The sequence below is a fragment of the Cynoglossus semilaevis genome, chromosome 6, assembly GCF_000523025.1.
Source record: "Cynoglossus semilaevis isolate Cse_v1.0 chromosome 6, Cse_v1.0, whole genome shotgun sequence".
In the NCBI taxonomy this organism is placed as follows: Eukaryota; Metazoa; Chordata; class Actinopteri; order Pleuronectiformes; family Cynoglossidae; genus Cynoglossus; species Cynoglossus semilaevis.
Genome location: NC_024312.1, coordinates 16206209 through 16229048, shown reverse-complemented (window position 1 = coordinate 16229048; position 22840 = coordinate 16206209). Strand labels below are relative to the sequence as shown.

General features: G+C 41.0%; 1 protein-coding gene across 1 annotated transcript in view; it reads left to right on the top strand.

Moving 5' to 3' along the window:
* Positions 1–22840, top strand: part of btbd11b (BTB (POZ) domain containing 11b) — a 56085-nt gene that overhangs the window by 12710 nt on the left and 20535 nt on the right. The window contains 1 exon segment of the mRNA XM_008312357.3: positions 22773–22840. This exon segment is cut by the window's right edge and continues 73 nt beyond it. Coding sequence (XP_008310579.1) covers positions 22773–22840 — 68 coding nt within the window.

Below are 22840 nucleotides of genomic sequence, written 5' to 3'. Positions count from 1 at the left end.
AGATCTTCACCTAAACATTTAGTGGTATTGAAATGACTGTGAGTTGTGTATCGATAGGATCTGCTTTGCATCAACTATATTAGAAACAAGACTACAGAAGACTATCATATCTTAATGACTTACACCAGTGTTTCCCAAACTTTTTTTCTGGGGACCCATATTTTAAAAGTCACAAACCTTCACGACCCAAGTCAATAGACATTATTCACAAACTCCTGGGAAACATGATGCGAGAAGACCCTCCCCCCCAAAAAAAACAAACAAAAAACTCTTGCGACTCACTTGGGGAGTCTGTGGGAAACAATGGCTTACACCATTCAGTTTTTTAATGCCGTCCTGACATGGATCTCTATCATCTTTGAAATTATTCTCTTCTTCTCCTTCTTTAACTCGTGTGATTTCTCAGTACAATCCTCCACCTGCTGACACACTAATTAAGGCAGCGTTATCTTGACAAATGTCCCTGAGGAGACCAGGCCTCTGATCTCCCTGCATCACCTCTGGGTGGTTGATAACATTAACAGTGTCGAAGCGAAGGCTCCTGAGGACACAGGAGTGATGTTGACCCACGTGTTAGCCCTGACGGGGCAAGAAGATTAGCACATTGTGCCGAGGTGTTGAGTAACAAAGGGAGCATGGAGAAATGACTAAAGCCGTATAAATATTTAGGGATTTATCAACACCATAACCTCAGTAGTTCCATCCATCCATTCATCCATCCATCCATCCATCCAACCCAAATCACACTGCACCGTACCAACCTCCCAAACCTTCCTGCAGGTGGTGAGTCCACTGGAAGGTAACCTCAGTAGTTCTTTATTGAATTATTACTTCAGACTGTAAAAAAAACTCATTTTGAGATTTCTCCGGACTGGTTTTAGATTTAATTAATTATATAATAAGGCAGCGACTGCATTCCTCCTGTCAGGGAACTGTTTGAGGGAAATAAAGGTAATGTAAATACTCAACACAGCCATTAGATATTCACTGCCTGTCATTTCTGCTCAATTGCCGAGTCAATTGTCGTTGTGTTTGCTGCACGGTGGCTCAATAATCCTCGACTAAAATATGTGATTTGATAATAGATCGTCCTGTTGCCTTGACGGAGTGCGGTATTTGAATAGTGTGCTGCTGGAATTGATTTGTTTTTCCATGGATACGGATTAGTACTTACAATACAAAATAGAATGAAATCATTTGCATTTTTTTACGTGACCGGGCGAGAGGTCCCCGGTCCCTGTCAAGATAATTTTCATCTGAAAGCATATTGGATTCCTGGTTCGTGGAATAACAAAAGTACATGTTCCCCAATTCTTATTTATTCTTCATGCTGTGTTGGGAAACCTTCAGATGCAGATTTTCTTAGCTTCTTTTTTATGTAAAGTAAAGAAAACAAATCATGCCTAACTACCCCTGATGTTTGCCTCTCAAGGCTTTATTGCCAGCAGGAGAGAGATTTGATCTGGTTCTAGAATAAAACATTTAGTTACCCCCAGCCGTCTGAGTTCCATTCTCAAGATATTTATTTTTCCTCTACAAATGTAAATATGAGATAGAAAAAGCCCGTGCAGCGTGATGAGTGAGGCAGTCGTATCGCCGTGCAGCTGAAATCTGTGACCGACAAGGCCTTTCTTCTAATGTGATGAAAAATACTTTCATTTTTTTTGTGTGTTTTCGCTTGTACAAAAGCTCCAGCACAGAGCAATTATCAAGAGCAATGCTTCATTTAAATTCAAGCATCATTTAAGAAACCATTAAGAACAAACCTTTAAAGTTTAATCCACATTCTGAAAACGAATCATTAAAAACAAAAGATGTCTGGCTTGATTTTGTAGTTCTTTCTTTAACTGATGCTGGATACGACCCAATTGTTTGGACTGTAAAGTAAAAAAAAACAAAAAAAAAACATCACGTCTGAAGCTATGGACACCCCAAATGTGCTTTTGTTTTTATACTGGAAGCGTCTGATGGGGTTTTAACTTTGTATGACAGCTCAACTGGGGCCAAAACTATTAAATCATCATGGGCACAGTTCAAGAGGAAGGACATTTTTTCCTAAGTGTGTCAATTAACATTTTCTTACCCTGAAATGAAGAAGAACATCTTTAAAAACAGCACCACAGACAGTCTGCTGCAGTGTCACCAGTGGCCACAGGGGGTTGCACTCATTTATAATTGTTAATTCATTATTGTTACTCCTATCTGTCTATACAAATTTCACATGTTCAGAAGTGGGATTCGCTAATGACAATTGACATCCCCCATGACATCACACTTCTCAGCACCTCCTGTGGACGTCAGATGAGAGAGCACATGAGCAGAGGAGACCCACATGCTTGGGTTGTGGTCACATTGGTTTGGGGCTTTTTAGACCCATGGTGTAATGAAGGAAAATGGCAGAGTGCCACCTGAAGAAAAGTCTGTTATGAGAACAACATTCCCTGATCCACGGGCAAAAGTCCCTGAGCGATGACAACATCCAATCTGCTGATTCAAGGCAAATGTATAGCTTTAGGCTGGTGGTGAAATGTGAATCCAGCCACAGTGATGTTTGTCTTTTTTTTAGTTCTGTGTATAGAAATGTCAGGAAGTAGAGATGAACAGCACTACAAAAAAAAAACAAAAAAAAACTAACATCCAAGGACCTCACTTTCCATTTTACTCCATTTTACCTTGAAAACTTTCCACTACCAAGTGTACAGCATGTACCTTTTCATCAAATGTAGGAAATGTGTTGTCCATTAAGGATGTTACTGTTTGCGCCATTCTTGTGTTTTGGTCTGTCCATGATGAGGTAACTGAAAAAGATCTGTACAGATGTCTGTACGATTTCCAGATGTGGCTTTACGTTAAAGGAAAATGTGTAAGAAGTTCAGTTCTGAACAAGAGCCGAGTTTCATTTCAAAAATAAGTAAGACCTTGTGGTGTAAGGCAGTGCGTACACCAGAGGCAACAAATGGGACCACGACCCCTACAGTTTTAGGAGAGGTACTGCAGAGGGCAATGGTGACAGTTGAATGTTTATAAATGGCAGTTTCATACAGTAGGTCACCCTGGTGGCTAATCCCTGCATATGTTTTACTGTAAATAAAAACGTATTATATATATAGTTAATTGTATTTTTATATAGTTTGGTAATGAATGCAAAGTAACATGGTATGTTCATATATGGCACTGGGACCAGCTCAATATTAAACACAATTTTACACAATACAAAATATATAGCAAAGGACTTCATTTCTTTACTAGTTTGGAAGGTCTCATAGACCTGAAAAACACTGTAGACACCTGGTGTGGACGTCGGTGCCAAAATCATCAGGCTTTATTGAAAATTTATGAATGACTGACAGCTGGTATATTTAGAAGAAAAGCTCATTACCACAGTAGAATATAAAAAAGATTGTGAATATAGTGTGTAATCTAACAAGGAAAAATCAAATACCAGTGTAGTAGAATGAGGTATAAAGACAGGAGTCAGGGTTAAATAACCAGTGTTGCTCTTTATACAGTGGTTAAAGCTGGTCCTGTTCCTGTTCATTAACAGACATTTAGGAGAGAGCAGTGGCTGCAGGTCAACGCTGACGAGTCACAGCTGTTGTTCCAGTCCCGTGCTCCCCATAAAACCAGCCTAGACAGTTCCATTGGCCCATGTACTGCACTGTGTGTCTTTCCTATCAGCAGTCAGGGTGGATGCAGATGGGACCAAAAGGGTTGGAAGTGTCAAAATATTTTGCGCCCTCGGACTTTACTGGTACTTGTATGTCAGACAGTGTAGATAATTGTATTTATTCACTGAAGTGTTACCTGAAAGCCTCAGTACACTCAGTGGACACGCTTGAAAGTGACAGCCCTCTCCAGTGTAGGATGTCTAGGCTGTGGGTGACTGCTGTGTGTCCGGTTATGATATAATATCCAGGGAAACCCAGGCTATGGCTTTGATGAGTGATCGCTGACCCTAACTCCTGCTGGCTTGGGGTCACATCTGGGTCGCATCAGAACTGAAATACTTTTTTATGGTAGAAATTGAAAGAGATTATTGTTGAAAGATAATGGTAATATGTGAGACTAATAAATGTATTGAGAAGCCGACACACTCGGAATGTGAATTCAGTGAATGGGGGAGGTGGAATATGTCACACTCTGGTCCGTTACCTTGTGTGCACGCGCTCCACTCTCGGGTGTGTCAGCTCCGCCTACACCTGCAGCCAGTTTCAACCATGACTGAAACAAGAAGAACCATGAAGATAAGTCACATTTCAACCTCATGTAAGGTGAAATATGTGCTTTGAGCAGCTACGTCCAACTGGCAGCTGTCACTCACACAGACAGTCCCTCTTTGAATCCTGTTTGTTTCACCACAAAGGGGTAATTTGGCAGCAGACACAGTCTTGGATAAATGTAGAAGCGTAAATAAAAAACAAAGAAAAAACAGATGCACATCATCATCATGACAAATGGCTCTGTGTGCCTCCGACGCAATTGTTAACTGTCTAGTCCTGAAATCCCTGACACAGCTGGAGGTCAGCCAGAGAGTTACTGAATACATTAAGCATGATCCCACGGAATAAAACAGGATGCAGTTGGAGTGGTTCCTCAGCAGTGTTTGATCATTGTGCATGAAATCGATGAAGGATCGTCCTGGGAGTGTTCCGTCATGTGAGGATCTGCGCCGTGGTGCAGCGTGTGCGTGTCTCACAACAACATCATACAGTGCAGCGTTACATATAAATCAGCTGCAGAATGATCAGTGGAGACCTGACTTCAGTTCTCCCAGACAAAATCTAATGAACAGTGACCTTGTAAAAGGCAGTATTTATAGCAAGAGTGGTTTATTGTGTTTCCTTTAGTTGTTTTTATTTTTGGGTTGACTCCCTGTGGGGGGAACTGTTTTTATTACAAGTATTAAATCCAGGCAGAGACAAAGGGACAGGGATGAAATAAAGATAACGGTTGTATCTTGTATAAAATATTAAGGAAAACAAAAGGAAAGGCTTTCGACAATACATGGTAGAACTGCTTCAATCTGTTGTCTTGTTGCATTGAAATAGAGGGACATTTGTACATTTGTTATGGGTATAAGACAATAACCTGACACTTTAATTTGTGGAACACTGCAAGTTTTTTTTTAGCACACAGGAAAGGTTGATGAACAGAATGGAAGATAAAAACACACCCACCGTCCTTTTGTTTTAAATAAAAACTTCCTGAAAGCAGCTCGGATAAGATCATCGTTACAGTTCATGCAAATTGTGCAACAACGACTGTTCTCATCACTGCAGCATTTTCAAACCTGAGGTATATCCTCCATGCAAAACATGTTGCTGCGAGCACTGACACCTGAGCAGATGTCAGTTGCAACAGTCCCGGTGCAGGCCAACAGTGTGGCCTAACCACACGACACCAAATGATTAAGTTCAGAAGCAACGAGGTATTAAAATAGTGAATATAAGATATTTTATTGCAGAGCGAAACATTCATGACCCGTCATTGATTTAGTTCTTTCATAAAATTCCTTTTTAATTAAAATAATTGTACTACATGAGTAAAAGTATGCGCTTCTTCCCTGTTTGGGGATCAATGACAGTCTCGCTCTCCTGCTGGCTTTTTTTTAATTTGCTAAATGCTAAGGAGTTGACAATATATCGCTGAGTTGGAATTTCAGGTTCACTGGTAAAATTGAATCGAACAGTACAGCCAAAGATACAAGCTGATTAAAGATTCAGGAGCCAATCGCTAATTCATCGTGTAGAAAAACATGATGCTAATTTTAAGCTAATTAAACCAAAAGGGTAGAGATATAGCAAGTGGTCGTAGTTTGGTTAACAATTTAGAAAATGAACATTAGTACATTGGACATTGGAACCTTTCAAATGGACCAGACCAGTCTACAGGAGTAGCATGTCAAACATCTGACAGATCATTTTCTCTGCCGACTGGTGCTGTGACATATGGCTTAGCTGCAGCAATTTATTTATTTATTTTTTATGGAGAACAGTTTAAATTTCACAATGTGCCACGCCCACAGTCGAGGTCTTTTTTTCAAAGGTACAAATTGAAAGCTTATGAAAAGCTGATGGACCAGTAAACTATCCATGGTATGTAAATTACTGACCATCAGACCAATCATGTGGAGTCCCATTCATATTCAACCGTATGTATATAAATGTGATTATCTGTGTTTATTTACAATCATTCTTCCAGTTGTTAACACATGATCACCACCTAAAAAAGGTTACTAATGAAGCTTTGCTGAATCATTCTACTCTCTTCAGCAGCTGAGGCCTGCGGGACATTTTCCCTTTTATCTTTAATTTAGGGCAGAATCCGTCTTTTAATGCCCTTTGAACACCTGTGGGTCAGAAACCGTACACACCTACAAAGAGCCCGAGTGTGTTACCCTTTGAACTGGTTCGTTCTACCCTCTGGTCATCCACTGTATCCTTCTACTTTGGCAGCACTTAATTTATGACTGGCATCAATTTAATTACCCTTTACAAATACCACTCCCCCTGCAGACTGGTAGATGTGAACGTAACATTAAATGAATTCCCAAGATACGAACCATATAGAAGCCGCTAGGCTAGCCCGTAGATCTAGATTAGCCTTATTCTTTTGTCTATGACATCACAGGGACAGAACACTGGGATTTGAGTTAAGGTGGATCGACTTTAAAATGTTACAAAGGGGTTCCTGTGTTCACTGCTAATAGCTTTGACTTGTGTTATGAATGAAATACATTCAGGAGACTAGAGCGAGGCATGAAGAGAGGGAGAGCTCAGGGCTGTGCATGCTGTAGCCATTAGTTTATGTGGTGGGAATCTTTATTGCTTCCCACTCGTGTTAAGTCAATCCAACAATTTACACGCACAACTGTTACGCCTATGAAGACTCCCGGTCGCTCCGTCCAACCCTCTGGTCAAGGGTAATTCCTTGAGGGAAACACGAGGGTGTGGGCAGCTTCTCGTCTTTGAAGCCCTAACTGAATGGCTGTAGCTGGGGGCAGTCTGTAGCCACTGATGTCATCCATTCAATCCACACCCTTTTGGACGTGTGCTCAGCCCAGTGGTTGTTTGTTTTATATATAACAGCAGCGCAGACACATCACAAGTGTGTTCGTTAAGCGTTCCTTCGTTCCAGGCTCCTTTGTATTTAGCCAGCGCAGCAAATGATTGTGTTTCACACGCTCCGCGCTCCTGCAGGCTCCTCCGTCCTGCTCCCACAGCCTAAAGGGAGCTCACTTTTTCCACCAAAGGTCATCGGTGACTGTTCTCCAACCTTCAGATTGTATTTTTGTCTCCCGTGCGTCTACTGTTCGTGTCAGCGGGTCACTGCAGAAGACAGAAGAAGCCTTTTTGCAGCTGAGTGATGGTCACATCTGGAAAGGCTGTTTCCTCCGTATTATTTGATGACGGGGGAGAGATTGTCAGCTGCTGGTTGTGTTGTCTCTAAATCAGCTCCGGCCCGTTGATGGTCCTTCAAAGTCTCATTGATTTTCTCTCTCTCTTCTAGTATCCAAGTCATCACTCCTCACTGTCTGTTCCCACCTTCGTACAGCCTTTACTAAACTTATACGGAGCCGTCTATTTTTATAAAGATAATACGAAGCAATCTTTATATATAATCATCATTTGTGTACTGTCGCCGATACAGAGTACAATACTGGTACTTCTTTGGGTTTGGTTTCAATAAATATGCAATCGTCTGCAGTGCAGTGTTATTTCTGTGACACAGCTCCATGGGAAAGGCGGCACATGCATTGTGTGTCTGTGTGAGATCAACCCAAACCTCAGTGAGGACACCGAGATGGAAAATGCTTACAGGCAGTTTTATTTTCTGTCATTAACAGAAGACTATGTCAGTCCACACAGACAGAAATATTCAACAAAACAATACAGACAAACAATATATCAGCACAACTAAATATACGACGAATTTAAAACATCACCAAATGAATAAAGATAAATAAAATGAAACTTTCAGCACAGCTAACACGGTCGGAGGATCAGTGAGAGATTTTTTATCTAATGAAAATAAAGTGTCACTTGAATTGTTGCACTTGTTCCATGTGTCAATAAACAATTGAACCACACAATGTTGGTTGAATAAGTCTCACCTCAAACTCAAACATCCTAACAGAACAAATCTAACAGAAGGTCTCGCTCCTTGATGTCCCTGATGTTAAAATACCTCCAACTGCTAGTGTTTCTGACTGACTTAAATAAACGACCAATGAGAGCAGAGACTGCAGTGGGAAAACACACCGCACTAAGTGACAGACTGATTCGAGGAAGAGTATTTGAATAATTTATTGGGCCAGGTATTGGTACTTTTATTGGCATCGGTGCAGTAGAAGAACATTTCTTTAGGATTGTAAAAAGTTAAACCAAGTTTATACTAACTCAGGGAATATTCTTGTGTTAAAACACTTCCGAGGCCTTACTCCCCTTTTTTTTCAAACACTTGTTTTGTTGTACTGCATTTTACTGAAAGCATGTTTTGTAAAACTGTGTCTGTTATCGAAAGGCTTAACCTTCACATTCAATCACTGGTAATTCTGTCTTTGGGGCGTTGACCATTAAAATTGCAAATTTACCACGTGAGAGTTATAGTGGAATAAATCTCACAGATAAAAAATTTGCTGTCTGGGCAAAAAGAAAGAAAAGAAAAACACGTAGCCTCCACCCTCTTTGAGCCTCTTATCCCCCGATGTAATGTTATTACAGTCCCTTACATTCTTTGCATGTGAAGTAAAGCCTTGACGCTGCCAAGTTTTTGTCATACTCACTCGGCCAGGGAGGAGACGATGGTATAGAATTCTAATACTTTTTAAAATATAAAATGTACAGACCAGAATATTTAGCAGGAGTGCTGGGACTTCAAATGTACTTTTTGAACCATGTGGTCTTTGTTTTAGTGAGGATGAATTAAACACAGTTTCCTAGTGAGGGAACTGTCAGAGACCACTTTGTCGTAGGAGCATGTGTGCCGTACATGTTCACGCATCTACACTCCACGTAGAGCGTTGTCGCTGTCTGCTGTGAAAACGTCTTCTGTCAAACCAACTTGATTGTCTGTCAGTCAGGAAGGCTACGTCTGATGAGAGGCTCGTGGGGGAAAACACGAAATGTTGCCCGAGTGTTGGTTTTTTTCATTTTTTTGCTCAGGGGACCGTGGTGTTGTCTTGTATGTGACAGATGAAGCAGAAAGAAAATCCGCAGTCTTACAGAGTCTATCTGTGACTCTCCTCTGTTTTCACCTTGAGTAAATAAAAGGATCATCGACAGCATCCCCACAGGAAGGATATGGACGGCTTTGCCAGTCGTTCGCTGGCAAATAAATATTCTCTGGCAAAAATATATCCCCTGCATGGGCCTCGTGGCACCCGCCTCGCACAAGCTGCCGTTCTAACAAAGGTCCACTTGCTGTCTCCCTCCTTTTTAAAAGGTGAATGTCGTTGAAAGATCAGTGGATTTCTCAGCGGTAAATTGTTAGTGTAAATACGACACAGTGGACTTGGACATGTTAGCTTGACCGACTTGTTATCAAACCAACTTTGGACTGACTCGTCCAGATATTGCTGTGGCGAGTGATCGTACAGTACCTGCACATACAGCATATTACAGTAGGATTCCAATACACTGTTGCTCTCTCTAGAAACTCGTCAGTCCTGTAGTTGTCTGACCTCAAATACCATCCACACCTCGAAGTCCAGCTTCAATCTCACACCGAGAACAAAAGAAATTCAAAGAACATTTAAAATAATTTGGCCATAAAACTCAGGGCTTTTTACAGTTTCCTCCTGGGTGTTCTAGTGGCTCCTGTACGATTGTAACAGGCCCAATAATTAGATTCATATCTCTTCAAAACCATCATTGTTGGAAACAACAAAATACTTAGTTTACCTAGAACCACTGATCAGATACAGCAGAGGAGCTAAGACATCTGCATTCTCCACGCTGGTGGAGTGGAATCTACTTATACAGTAGTTAATCTTGGTGCTGGGATATTTGACATGAGCTGCCTTGATGGCTACAGTCTATCAAATACAGCTTACTGCTGTGGAACTGAAGTTAACAGGTAGGTCGTTGCACCAATGTTACAACATACGGTAGTTAAATAAATGAAAACTGGTGTTAATGACAAACCTAAATATCATAAAGGCTAATAGTTAAAGCAATTAGAGCAAATTGATTCAACGACTGTCCAGGAAACGTGCTGTTCATGCTACTATAGCCAGTATACTGCTGCACATTCTTGTTCTTCTTTCTCCTTCTATCTCTCTCACACGACTCCACGTCTTTTAGAAAATACCAGCGAGACCCCACTACGCTGCCGGACCACAGGAATCTCTCAGTGCAAACAGGTTTCCATTTCACTGACCACCTGCCTCAGAAATGTATCACCTATTCTCGCCTTTGTTAAATAGTAATATTTTTTCTCTGAACTCCCTCTGAGTTGGAACTGCTCATCGTTTTCAACATTGAGGGGGAAAAAAAGGCTGTCCAGGAACACAGGTATCTACCATTGTTCACACAGCCCTTCGTTATATATATATATATATTATATATATATATATATATATATCTTTCTAACTATCATGTCAGACAGACGTCAGCACCAGTAATGATCCCGGTGAAAGAAGTTGAAACTTTGAGAAACTGCGGTATGATATTTCATTGTCAGGATGTCAGTGTGATGCCCTCAGTGTAATTTTGCTGTTTGTTCTTAAGGCAGCTCTCTCACCGGATTTACCCACACTGCTGTGGAGGACACATCCTTCTCTCTGTCTCTGGCACTTTGCTTCTGCATCAATCACTTTTGTCTGGACAGGTCCCCGCTGAGGTTGAAGATGAATATCAAAGAATAACCAACGCAGAGGAAAGAAGTCGCTAAAGATGAAAATGGAGCAGAAACAATGTGAAGTCACTCTGACTCACAGACTCTACAGTTACTAAAACCAAGATTAGAATCAGATTTGCCATAAGAACTAGTGTGCTGTGCCTCAAAAGGAAGAGTACTGCAGTGCTGTGTTTTGCACATGATTTATTTTGATTTTTTTGGAACAAAGTAATAGAAATTATTGTTTCTTTTTTTTTTTTTTTTTTTGCTGTTACCAGACTGCCTTATATGGTGAGTGTGGACAGATTTCAAACACTACACACACTCCACACTCCCATCCTGCTCCCTGCTCCAATCACACACACCACTAATTTAATGCTACTGTCACACACCATTGTTCTTAGTGAATCCTGCTCACTTTTACACTGTAAGATTATTACGTAAATTTTACGCACTTTAAGAAGGCCTAGACCTTGATTTTCCTAACGAAGCCTTTGGCATTTAACAGATTTAAAGGCTGTGTCACTGTCGTGCACCCTTCACTCTGACACACATGTAGCTGCAGGAGGGAGAGGATTGTACAACGCCACATGGATACTGTAAAGGAAAACAATGTGACACGGCATGACGTTATTCATATAGACAAGCACCGCGCTCTGAAATCATCTTAACGTGAAAGGAGTCAAAGGATGATCAGGACCTTGTGCGGCGGCAGGCAGGCTAAGGAGCAGGGAAACACATTCATTCTTGGAACATGCTGGCGGGCATGTAATTACTGCGTCCAGCTTTACCGCCACTGTGTACAGTCATGAACTTATACTGAGGGCCACGCTGGAGTGTGATCCATAAGAGACATCGCTCAAGAATACTAGAAATTTGTGAAGAAAACACAAATGGATGCTTCCGGTCAGCCGTGACATTGACTCTGATCACATGAAACTTCAGAAGACAGAAGCCCCCGGGTCCACATTTATACTTGCTGTGACCCTTTGTGACCTTGTCTCTAATAGTCACGGAAAAAAGAGGCACGGTTATTTATGTAACATGACTTTACTGTGTAAGATACTGTTCATCGTGGCCTATGGGTGAAAAGTAAAACAAACTGAAGAAAATCCATTTCCAACGCGGTTTCATGCGATCAAACAATTTATAAATAAAAGAATAGGAAGTCGCTTGAACCAAAAAAACACAAAAATAATATAAAGCCGTTTTTTAATTATTTTTTACTAAAATTCTGGAGAGGAGTAATAAAAGCAAATGCTTCTTAGTCTGTGAAGACTCATGAAATGGTCATTTCACTGAGAACTCACTACAAATATTTGCATCATTCAATATGTCATGCTTTCATTAATGCCATTGGAATTTTGACCAGCTTCACTAAAACGGATTTGAATGTGAGTTTTCATTCATGCTTCAGCACTCAAGGAAGCACTTGAATACGTAATGACGCCTCCGGAGGCAGCCTGTGTGTGTTGCAAGGTTTCTTTTGTTTTTGATGGACACAACACCATATGAATACATTATCTTAGAGGCGCTCATATTCTTTACAAAGCACCTACTGTAAAGAAGCATACGTAATATTTAGCGTTGAATGTGTTCCACTGGTGGCGTATGAAACATTTGACCCTCTTCAATGTCAAGAAATAATTTACCTTTAGTAAAACATTACAGTATCTCCAGGTTCAGCCTCTCAAACAGAGGTTGTCCTTTTATTGATCAGAGTTCTCTGCGGTTGGCTGACTCTGCTACATGTGCTGAATGTTGAAGTTATGGGATGCAACTGTGAGGAACTGCAGAAGATAAATATTGATACACACACTGAAGAGTATAAACACCATGATTTTATCCTCATTTTTTGGTGTGGAAGTTTTTTTCCAAGACATTTGTCAAGAGACTCTTTCAGCTGTGAACAAACAAGGACAGAAAAAAACAAAGGTTGACTTGTGTACTATTTCTGTCTCTGAAAGACTTCAGTGTCTATGTTTTGATGATTTAAACTCTTGAGTGAACCTCACCCCGGGAACTGGGCGGAGAATTGGATACTTTATATTTCAACAATGGCTTCTTTTTTGCATGGACGCTCCTGGCATACACTGTTTGAACCTCACATTGCTGCAGAGTGAAGCGGAGACACAGCTGTGTGTTTGTGTGTGTGTTGGGTGTGTAGAATTGCATGTGCGCACAGACACGCCACAGTTGTGTCCATCTGGGTGTGTGTGGAGGATTATGTGGCATGCACATTTAAGCAACATGCCTGTGTGTTTGGAATTGAAGTGGCTGCTCGCTGCCAGGCAGCCTCCTCCACCCTCCGTCTTTCTCACATCAGAGTCAGCGTGCCTATAGTGGATACTGGGAAAACGTGAGCGAGAGGAGGCGGTGGAGCTGCAGAGGGAGCCAGCCTACCTGCAGCTGACTGGAGTCAGTCGGTGCAAGGCACACATCCAAAATACCATAGCTTCCATGTTTTCTTTGGCTGCGCCTGTGTGTTTCCTTCAGCTTGTACCGTTGGTTTAAACTGCAGTAACAGTCTGACTTTGGTGATGTTTTTCAAATGTCCGTCTACTCCATGAATTTTGTTTTGGTGATGCATGAGGTTGAAATATTTTCTCTTTGATGAGTTTCATTGATTTCAGCTGTACAAGGACGTAGTCTTCTGAAAATTGGAGCCAGCAAAATTGACGCAGTAAGTGATAGTGCAAATGACTCCATTAGAGCTCGCCAAGTGTTTACTCTAAAGCAGGCAATCACTCACTTAGATGACTACACAGAGAAGACATTGTTTTATCGGTCCGACTTTTCCTCTTCTTGCGCAGTAGGCAATACATTTATGGTCCCTGGGGATTTTGGGAAGTATTGTTGCAAATCGAACGATGACGTGTGTTCCTGCTGCATCTGAGTCGCAGGGATTTCTGAAGGTACAGTTGCTACGACCATACAGGGCCGTGGCTTAAGCCTTAAGGCAACAGAGAGGGGAACGCGGCTCCAGGCCTCATCACTCTCTGCCAAGTACAGTACGGCCCACAGCGTCTGTGCTCCGTGCAATGTCAGAGTGATTACGCAATGTCAGATCGAGAATGAAGCGAGGGTCCGTGACATGGAAGTAGAGTTGGTGGTCTCACATTGTGAAACCAACCAACATTTTCAGTTTAGTCTTTTCTGGGGTATTTGTGAATGGGGTTTATTAAAATTAGAAATGAGATGTTTAGAAATAATGCAATAAAAGGGCTAAAATCCTGCAGTTGTAGAACTGCCATCTACCACCGGAGGGATCTCTGGTTTGATACCACCTCATCCTCACATCCCAGCATAAAAATCTGCAAAAGCATTGTTAAAAAAAAAAAAAAAAAAAAAAACTCCAACTTATTTTGTCAGAAATGTCTAGCAATATAAAAAGGTTTTCATTTTTGTTAATAGGTTTGTCTTTAACTACACTACATAAAGTATGAGGTATAGGGTACAGTCTTTGGATACGTATATAATCACTTCAGGGGAAAAAAATAAATGGTTATTATATAGTAAACATTTTATGTGTACTTCAAGGACTTGGCATCAAAATGACTCCATTTTGTGATGACTTGTTTTTTACAGCAGTCATCGTTGGCATTGTAAAAACTAATTCTTAGTATACAAATAAAATAAAAAGAAGAAATGGGAGATCGAGAGGTGTTGCACATTAGGTTTTTCCAACATTTTATAGTGTAATATAACTAATTTCCTTTAATTTTTTCATCCCTTGCCTCCTCTCACCTATTTCTACATACCCTCCACCTCATCTCAATTATCAATGAAAGTCAGTGATGTACAGTGATGTACAGTGATGTACAGTGATGTACAGTGGGGGGGGGGGGATAGCTGCACTTCTTAAATGTTTTCTGCCAGTGTGTCGACCCAGGTCTCCTGGGATGTGCAATGAAGGAAATGGATGTGGTCAGCAGTTAGGTGCTGACACTGGATAATAAAGTTACAGTAGCCATTGTGACTCACAGCGTGTGTGTAATGGTTCAGACGTAATGGAAAACCTCTGTAGAACAGAACGCGTTTGTGTTTATAACACGGCCGTCGTTACCAGCCAGTGGAGTCAGTTGTACAGTGTCACTGCAGGGTGCTCCAATTTCAATGATGGAGGTGAAGAAATAAAAGGTCAGGTTTATCAACTGGAGTAATACCAGAATTAATATATATATATATGGTACAGTCACCCTGTGGTAAAACTCCAATAGTCTCAAATCAACAAAGAGTTCAATGATACTGATACAACTGTCAATTCCTTCCATAGAAAATATTTGGTTAAAAATGAAGTACATTCTCCAGGGATATATTTTGGTTTTCATTTTTTGGACAGTGTTTATATTCACTGTGACAAACAAACCAGTAATGTCACTGCCATTAGGTGGTTCCATCAGAGATGAAAACAGACTATGATGAGATTGCACATCAAAGTAAATGAAATTGTAGAAATGACATTAAGGCTAAAAAATGAAGTGGTGTAGAAGCTATTATATAAAAAAAGTCCAGAGCCACTTCAGTGTGATGGATCAAAGAGACATTATTTGGACTAAAAGTTCAGTCCAGTCTCCCAAGTTTCCCAAAGTATTTATCCTTCAGTTCGTTTGGACTAAAACGAGGTCGATTTGAGTTTCGTCGTCAACGTCTATTCAGGAATGGACGCAAATAACCAACAACGAATGACTAAATGTTTGTTTGTTTAAAATGAAGTAACTGAACTGATCAACTTTGAATGATTGCCTGAAATGACTTCACTGTTAAACTCCACTTCACAGCCACAGCCACCGCTCCCAGTGTTTGGGGGGCTTGCTGGAATGATTTGCATCGGAGTGCAGGGAGTTATTTTTTTCTCTCTACAAACGTCTTCTGCATGACATTTGCTGAAATGAAGTCTAGTCATTTACATTGTCAGTGCAAAGAGCAGGCGCAGGAACAGCAGCAGCAGCAGCAGCAGCAGCAGCAGCAGCAGCAGAGTGTGAGTGGTGCAGATTTAGGGCTACAAATATGATGCTGCAAAAATATTTCTACACAGCAGATACTGCAATAACCGTTGGACAGGCAGTTCAGACGCTAAACGCTCTTCTGGTTGGGGAATACCTCTCTCTCTCTCTCTCTCTCTCTCTCTCCCTCTCCCCAGTAGACCTACAGTAGTGATGTGTTTGCAGATATCCACTGACAGATAGACCACCGGCTCTAACCCTTTTCTAATACACATATTGTTTCAGGTTAATGGATCAGCTGAATGATGAGGATGATGTCACTGTTTCAAATGCATCCCTTACAGCAAATCTCATTTTATGATATTAGTCATATCCTTTAATTACTACTGTGGCCTCAGTGCTAATTGTGCAATTACCTCAGACCATCCTTCCAGAGAGTGGGGTTGATGTGTCATTTTGGCAAAAGTACAAAGTCTTTTCAGATTTCTGGAGTCGTAAATCAGCAGCTCTGTGGTGTGTGTGTGTGTGTGTGTGTGTGTGGTCTGTTGCATGCAGGAGAGTTGAAAAATCATGAATGTTCATGTCTGTGTTTCCAGTGTGTTCTGATTCACACAGACCACACGTGGCCCTGCACTGAACAGTACTGTGTTACCTGAGATTGTTTCTGCTGATTCCTGCTTGCCATGCATGAGGTTCAGGTTTTGAACCCACCTACCCCCCAGTCCCATGTTGACAGGATGAAAGTCCAGCATGAAAAAAACAATCAAAAAAACACAACATAAAACATAACAATAAAACTTAAAAAAATGTATGAGCAGTGATAGAATTTAAGCTGTAAATCAAAGTTTAACTGCCAGCTTGAACTATGTTTTCAAATGTGCAAAATGCAAATAGTGAAAGTACAATCATTCATTTTACAATCAAACATTGTTTCATTGTCCAAGGAATAATTGAACTTCTTGCTGAGTCAACAGAAACAAATATTGGTTGCTGTTATGTTCCCGATAATTGTTGTCACTCTGTTTTGACGAGACACCAGGACAACAGCTTCTCTCGTTATTTTAACTGTCTTGCAAATTAAAGAAATTCATTTCCCTTTAGAAAAAAAGGACTCAACTAATATAGAGCCACTCTGTAATTAAGGAGCTGCCAACAGAGTCTGCAGGCAAACAGAATTACGGTGAGCGCCCTGAATTACACTCTCAGTGCTCGGGCCGTACACCTCTTAATTTCCTGGGGTCAAATGGACACATTTAAAGAAAAGTCATTGACGGGGTGTAATTCCAACCAGGAATGAACCTCATCAAATAAAGGATCATATTTACTGTTCATACATCAGCTGAAGCAGTAACAGTTTGGAGGGCAGCACAGGGACACAGTCATTATGTTGATTGTTTAGACCACGAGTGGCTGCCAGCACAAAGTGCAGAACAAGACTATTTGTCAATTTCACCCTCCATGAAAAAAAAGTTGTGAATGATGAGTCACAGAAAGGTTTCTATTAAAGCCTGGATTTGTCGGTTAAAAAAAACCCTCTCTTTTTCTAATCGTGGTGCTGCACTGAATTGAGGACAGCTAAATATGGTGGTGATAATTAGCCACACTCGTATTCTGTGGCATGTCCAGGGTTCTAATAGTTGAGAAACAAATTATAAAAATTGGAAATGTCACCATGCTGTCAAGGAATTTAAATGGGGTCACCTGAAATGTCTAACAATTGAAAAACGAATTACTGATAAAATAATTTTCATTATACTTGCAAACAACCTCATTTGTGTACTTTCATGAATATAAATTGAGATCAAATAAAATGCAGCATATAAAAATATCTGAGCTGCAGCATCTTAGTTGACGTGACTGCGCATGTACAAAAAACAAATGTCTCTGGAGACGAATTTTTGAAGTCAAAATGGAGTCACAAGCCAAAAAAGTTTGGGAACGACTGGGTTAGTTTGAATGTCTATTTTTAACATTCTAACAAATACATTTTTGTTTAGATAGATACTGTACAGTAGCATAGGTAAAACTGAAATGTAAAGATCTGGAATCAGTGCTGTGGCATTTTGAATAATTTATAATTATTTATGTGGTTCTTAACCTTTTTTGTTGGTACTGCCTACAGACTTGTGTGCAGCTTCTAACACTGCGTTTCTGTCTCTCTGTCTACCCGTCAGTGCAGTACAGTCTGTACTCGCCTCCTTCATTTGCCCTAATTTAAACAGACATTTCTATGTGTTGAATCTTTTTCCTGGGGATCATAAGTGTACAGCCTACCTTTGTGGCCGCACCAGGACTAACCAAGGAAAGACTTGTGGTTTACGTCAGACCACACCGTGGTCACCTGCTAACCCAAACCAAGACTGTGACTCTTTGACGGTTTCTAACCGGAGACCAAACTGAGTGCTCGACTCTGCATTGGAACACTTGTTTCATATTCAAGCCTCCGTTTCAACAGTCAAACACATGGGCCTGATTATTTACAACCATTATAACACACTTTCCCACTTTCCATCTCACCATGTCCCTCTCTGTGATCACGGGTTGGTATTTGGTACATATGGTTGCCATCTGTCCTGGCAGAGCAGAGCCGGAGCTGAGGGTAGGGAAGCACTCCTGTGATCTTTGTACAGTAACAGGATTAACCCTTTAGTGAGTCAACGTTTTTCCACCGATATCACAGTACATACCTTCACACCCCACTGTCTGCATTTGCCTCACGTCTCACTTTAAAAAAAAAAAATACCCTTAACATTTTTTGTTACTTTTTCTGAATTGAAGAGTGCACTCAAGTATGAGCTCAATCCTTTATTAATTCTGCATTAGTGAAGACGTCTTATCCACCAATGAAGCCATAGGGCTGTGTGCAGTGTGTTTAGGGAAGTGCGTGACTCTCTGTGTCCCTCCAAAATAGACTTAAGTGCAGGGTAGGAGCCACATCGAGGTCAGCATTCCTGCCCCACTGCTCCAGTCAACCCTGACACAACAGTCTGCCCTCTGTCAGACGGACGGACCCAGTGGAACATGGGTGAACTTTAGAATTTTAGTGAATTTTCAGTCAATTTTAAATATTTATCATAGAAAAACAGACGCAATACTCTATTCACTTCCCCAAAAAAGTTCACACCAAAAAAATTAAAATCTTTGATTGTTTGATAATGCAATCAAGTGTTAGTTTCTGAGGATCTTCCTTTTCTGGTGACACATGCAAAAGCAACTTTTTATTACAGTTTTGAAGAATCTATACATTTTAAGAAGTGTGAATTTTTCATGATTCAATACCAGGACTTAGTCAAGGTCCTAGAGAGGTTTCATCGTGGTCTGCTTGGCCCTTCTTCCCTTCTTTCACTCACTCATGTCCATCAGACTGCACCTGCCTTCCTCTGCTTCCCTCCATTATGATTACCTTACCACCTGCTAATGTGTTCCACCTGTGTCCTGATTACTTCCTGCCCCGTGTCTTTACATACCCCTCTACAGTTCACCTACACGCTGGTCTTTTCTGTGGTTCTATGTTGCGTTTGTAAGTGCCTCTTGTTTCTGGACCTGTTGTTTGTTTGTTTTGGGGGGTGGGGTGTGATTCTTCTGATCATTCTAACTGTTTCTCCTTTTTGCTCACTGTCATCTTACAATCCTCCCAACTGTGACTGTCAGGTGTGTTTTCCTCCCTCTGCCTCACCTGCATGTACCCCCCTGCTGTGCATGCTGCTGCCACATGCTAAGTACGCGCTGGTCATTCAATCAACATCCTATCTGTTGCTGCCGGCGTGTACTTACTTGCGCGAGACTCCTGTGGGAGCGACGCCCTCCCCGCTGCCCCTCCCTCAACTGCTATTTCTCTCCAATTGACTGTCACTCAGTAGACACGTCCATATTCTCTTTTCTTTCTGATAGACGGCAAACTGCTGTGAACTGCCTTATTGTGCCCATTGTATTTCAACTGTCGTCTTCAATCATAGTGTTTCCCATATTTTTCTGCAGGGCCCCATTTTGTAGCTAGGCCTATTGTTGTATGNCAGCTGTCATGAAGTTTATTTCAAACACTGTAATTCCTCTAAAACTGCAATCGATCTGAACAAAGGAAATGAAATTATAAAGCAGCACAATTTCCCATGAAATCATTTTTTTTGCCTTGCATCTGAGCAGCCACAGCTGTGCTCCATGGGGGTCCCCTGCACTTTGTGAACCCCTGCACTACCTGGAATTCAGAGCTCACGTTGTTCAGTGGCTTTGCCCATAACCAGAGCACTTCAGATGAAAATTAATGAAACCAGAGTTTCATATATTTAGTTTTTATATGAACAAAATATACGGGATTTTTTTTTTTTTCATTATGAAACATTATTTTTTTTCTTCTTTTCATCCTCATCACTGCCTGACACATGTATAGAAACCATATGAAACCGAGGCCAAAGGCAAACCCGTCGTTCTGGCTGCCCATGCCTTTGTGCAGCTGCCCATCACAAAATATGAATGTGTTGCATTCAGTGGCATCTTAATGTTCAGTGGTGCTTACTTCTACTCCAGTGACAGTGTTTTGCCCGGAGCCTCCTCTGCTCCTACGACTTACCTCCTCTTTTTCCCCCTCCTCCCTCTTGACTCTGACACTGAATAGCTGCCATATGGTGAACAGGGCCACTCCATTTGAAGTCGGGCAGGTGCCCAGTTTCATGTCACACCATCATGTGTGAAACCAAGAACCAATTGTTACATCATCCCGATTACAGGCATGTGGACAACAGATGCACTGTATTTAACAGCTGACGTAACATTTTCTGGTAGATTGTGACAACAATTATTTCACGTGTCAGAAGAAAATATTTATAGACACTAGCGGACTAGCATGTTAGAGCATTCCATCAGTTCTTCCCCCGGGGATAAACAGTCGCTTGCACTGGGACACAGAGAGCCGGCGGGTCACCTTGACTCAGTCTTCACTTAGAGCCTGCAGCACCTCAGCGTCACCTGTTTCATTAGGGTTTCCTGGTTGGATGCTTGAAAGTAGTGTCTCGCTGTCTGGTCTTGATAACGTTAGCCTTGTTTATAAGATATTCTTTTTTGAATTTGTGCAAACGTTCATAGGTGTTCAGACGTGTTTCATTACTACAATACTCAAGTATTTCTGATACTGAGTCATAATGAGATAAGTCATTGGCTTCATGTCCATAATCTGTTTGGTATTTAATGTTGCATAGACCTTCCAGTGGACTCACCACCCGCAGGAAGGTTTAGGGGGGTTGGTACGGTGCAATGTGATTCGGGTGGCGACTGCTGCCCCCGCGACCTGGTAACAGATAAGCGTATGAAAATGGATGGATGGATGGATGGATAGTTATTGAGCTCTCTATCTGCCTGGGAGCACTGCAGTTTCAATGCAGGATGAAAAGAAAGACATTTATTGTGTGCAATACACTAAACTGTGTTTTACTACAGGGGGGAGCGGAGGGGGGGTCTGTGCAGATCAAAGTGTTAGGTCATAAAAGCTGTGGTTGCTCACTACTTATTTTAATGTATCATTTTTAAAGAAGAGAACCAGGGCTACGGTGGTTTCTGTGTAGACCGCCTGCTGCCTAATGGGTATACTGGAGGTTGCACAACAGTTTAGCAGTAACAGCAGTAGGAGAAGTGGCTTAGATTTGTTTTTTTAGTGTTTCATTCCACAGAAAGAGAAAGTTAGCTTTTTGACTGACTGAGCAGTTAAAAAAGATTTTGTCTTTCTTCCATTCCTGCAAGTATATCAGTGTCGTGTTTAGCTAAACAGACCCGGGTTTCTTGCTGAATAGATACAATTTACTACAGGGGGGGACCCGGGTTTCTTGCTGAATAGATACATTTTGGCTAAATTGAAACTAGAAGATGAAGGTACAAAAAAGTATCATCAGTGTAATTCACCTTTTTTGTTTTAAATTTCTGGAAAATAAGGATCTTACATCATTTTGAATAAAAATACAAAATGCTTTGTTTTGGGGTCAGCAATTATTTATTTTGCATCGCGGTTTAAACTTATAAAAGAATCAGTCGAACAAGAAACTTTGAGCGCAAGGAATGAAAAGTTTGAAGGCCAGCAGTGGACATAGTTCAATAAAACCATTTTAAGAAGATTAGCTTATATCACTTAGTGAAACTGTTAAGACTGCAGTAATACTGATGAAAACTGTGTTTCATAATACTGTTCTGGCATGGCATTAGCAAAGTAATGAAGCTGCATGAGGACCAGTTGTAATTTAGACATAACGTATAATGAAACCTACCAGATGTTAGTGATCATTTTATCCAACTCAGCCAAATCCTACACACTGATACACAACACTCTCTCCTTTCAACCAAGTCTTGGCCAAACTTTAATAAAGACATTTCCTTTTTGGTCTTGATGGAGGGTATTAAATAAATCACCACTGTGATGAATAAAGAATGTCACCTTGGCTGCATTAAATTAGCAGCACATTAAAAGAGAAGAAGCATTAAAACCAAAACTCCTTTTTTTCACTTTTATTTCACAGTGACTGCAGGTCTAGGACAAGTATAGCTGATTTTACTCATTTATACTCTGCTTAGAAAATAGATCGATTTAGAGTAAAGCGCCTGAGGAGTGAGAAATGTGCATCATTCAGCAGCATCAATGACTCTTCAAGAGCCGTTGATTAAAGCTGGTTAATTAAAGTATGTGTGTGCATGTCTGTGTGTGTGTGTATGTGTATATATATATATATATATGGGCCGGTTTTGGTCCGCGAGCCGTATGTTTGACACCCCTGGTATACAATATATGTATGTGCATATTTATGTATATATCTTTATTATATATGTATGTACAATAGTAGGCATGTTTACATTAGACATAGCTATCTCTGAGAATGACCTTTTCAAAGGTTACAAACTATTGAAGAGGGGTTTGAAGACATCACTTCTTCTCACTCCATCCACAGAGAGTATCTTATTCCACCTTCATGGATAAATCGGAGCTAACATTCCCTCTTCACTGTCTTTCAGGTGTGCTCAGTCTACCTGAGGGTCTGACGCTGGCTCTGCACAGGGACCAGCAGCATCAGCAGCGAGGT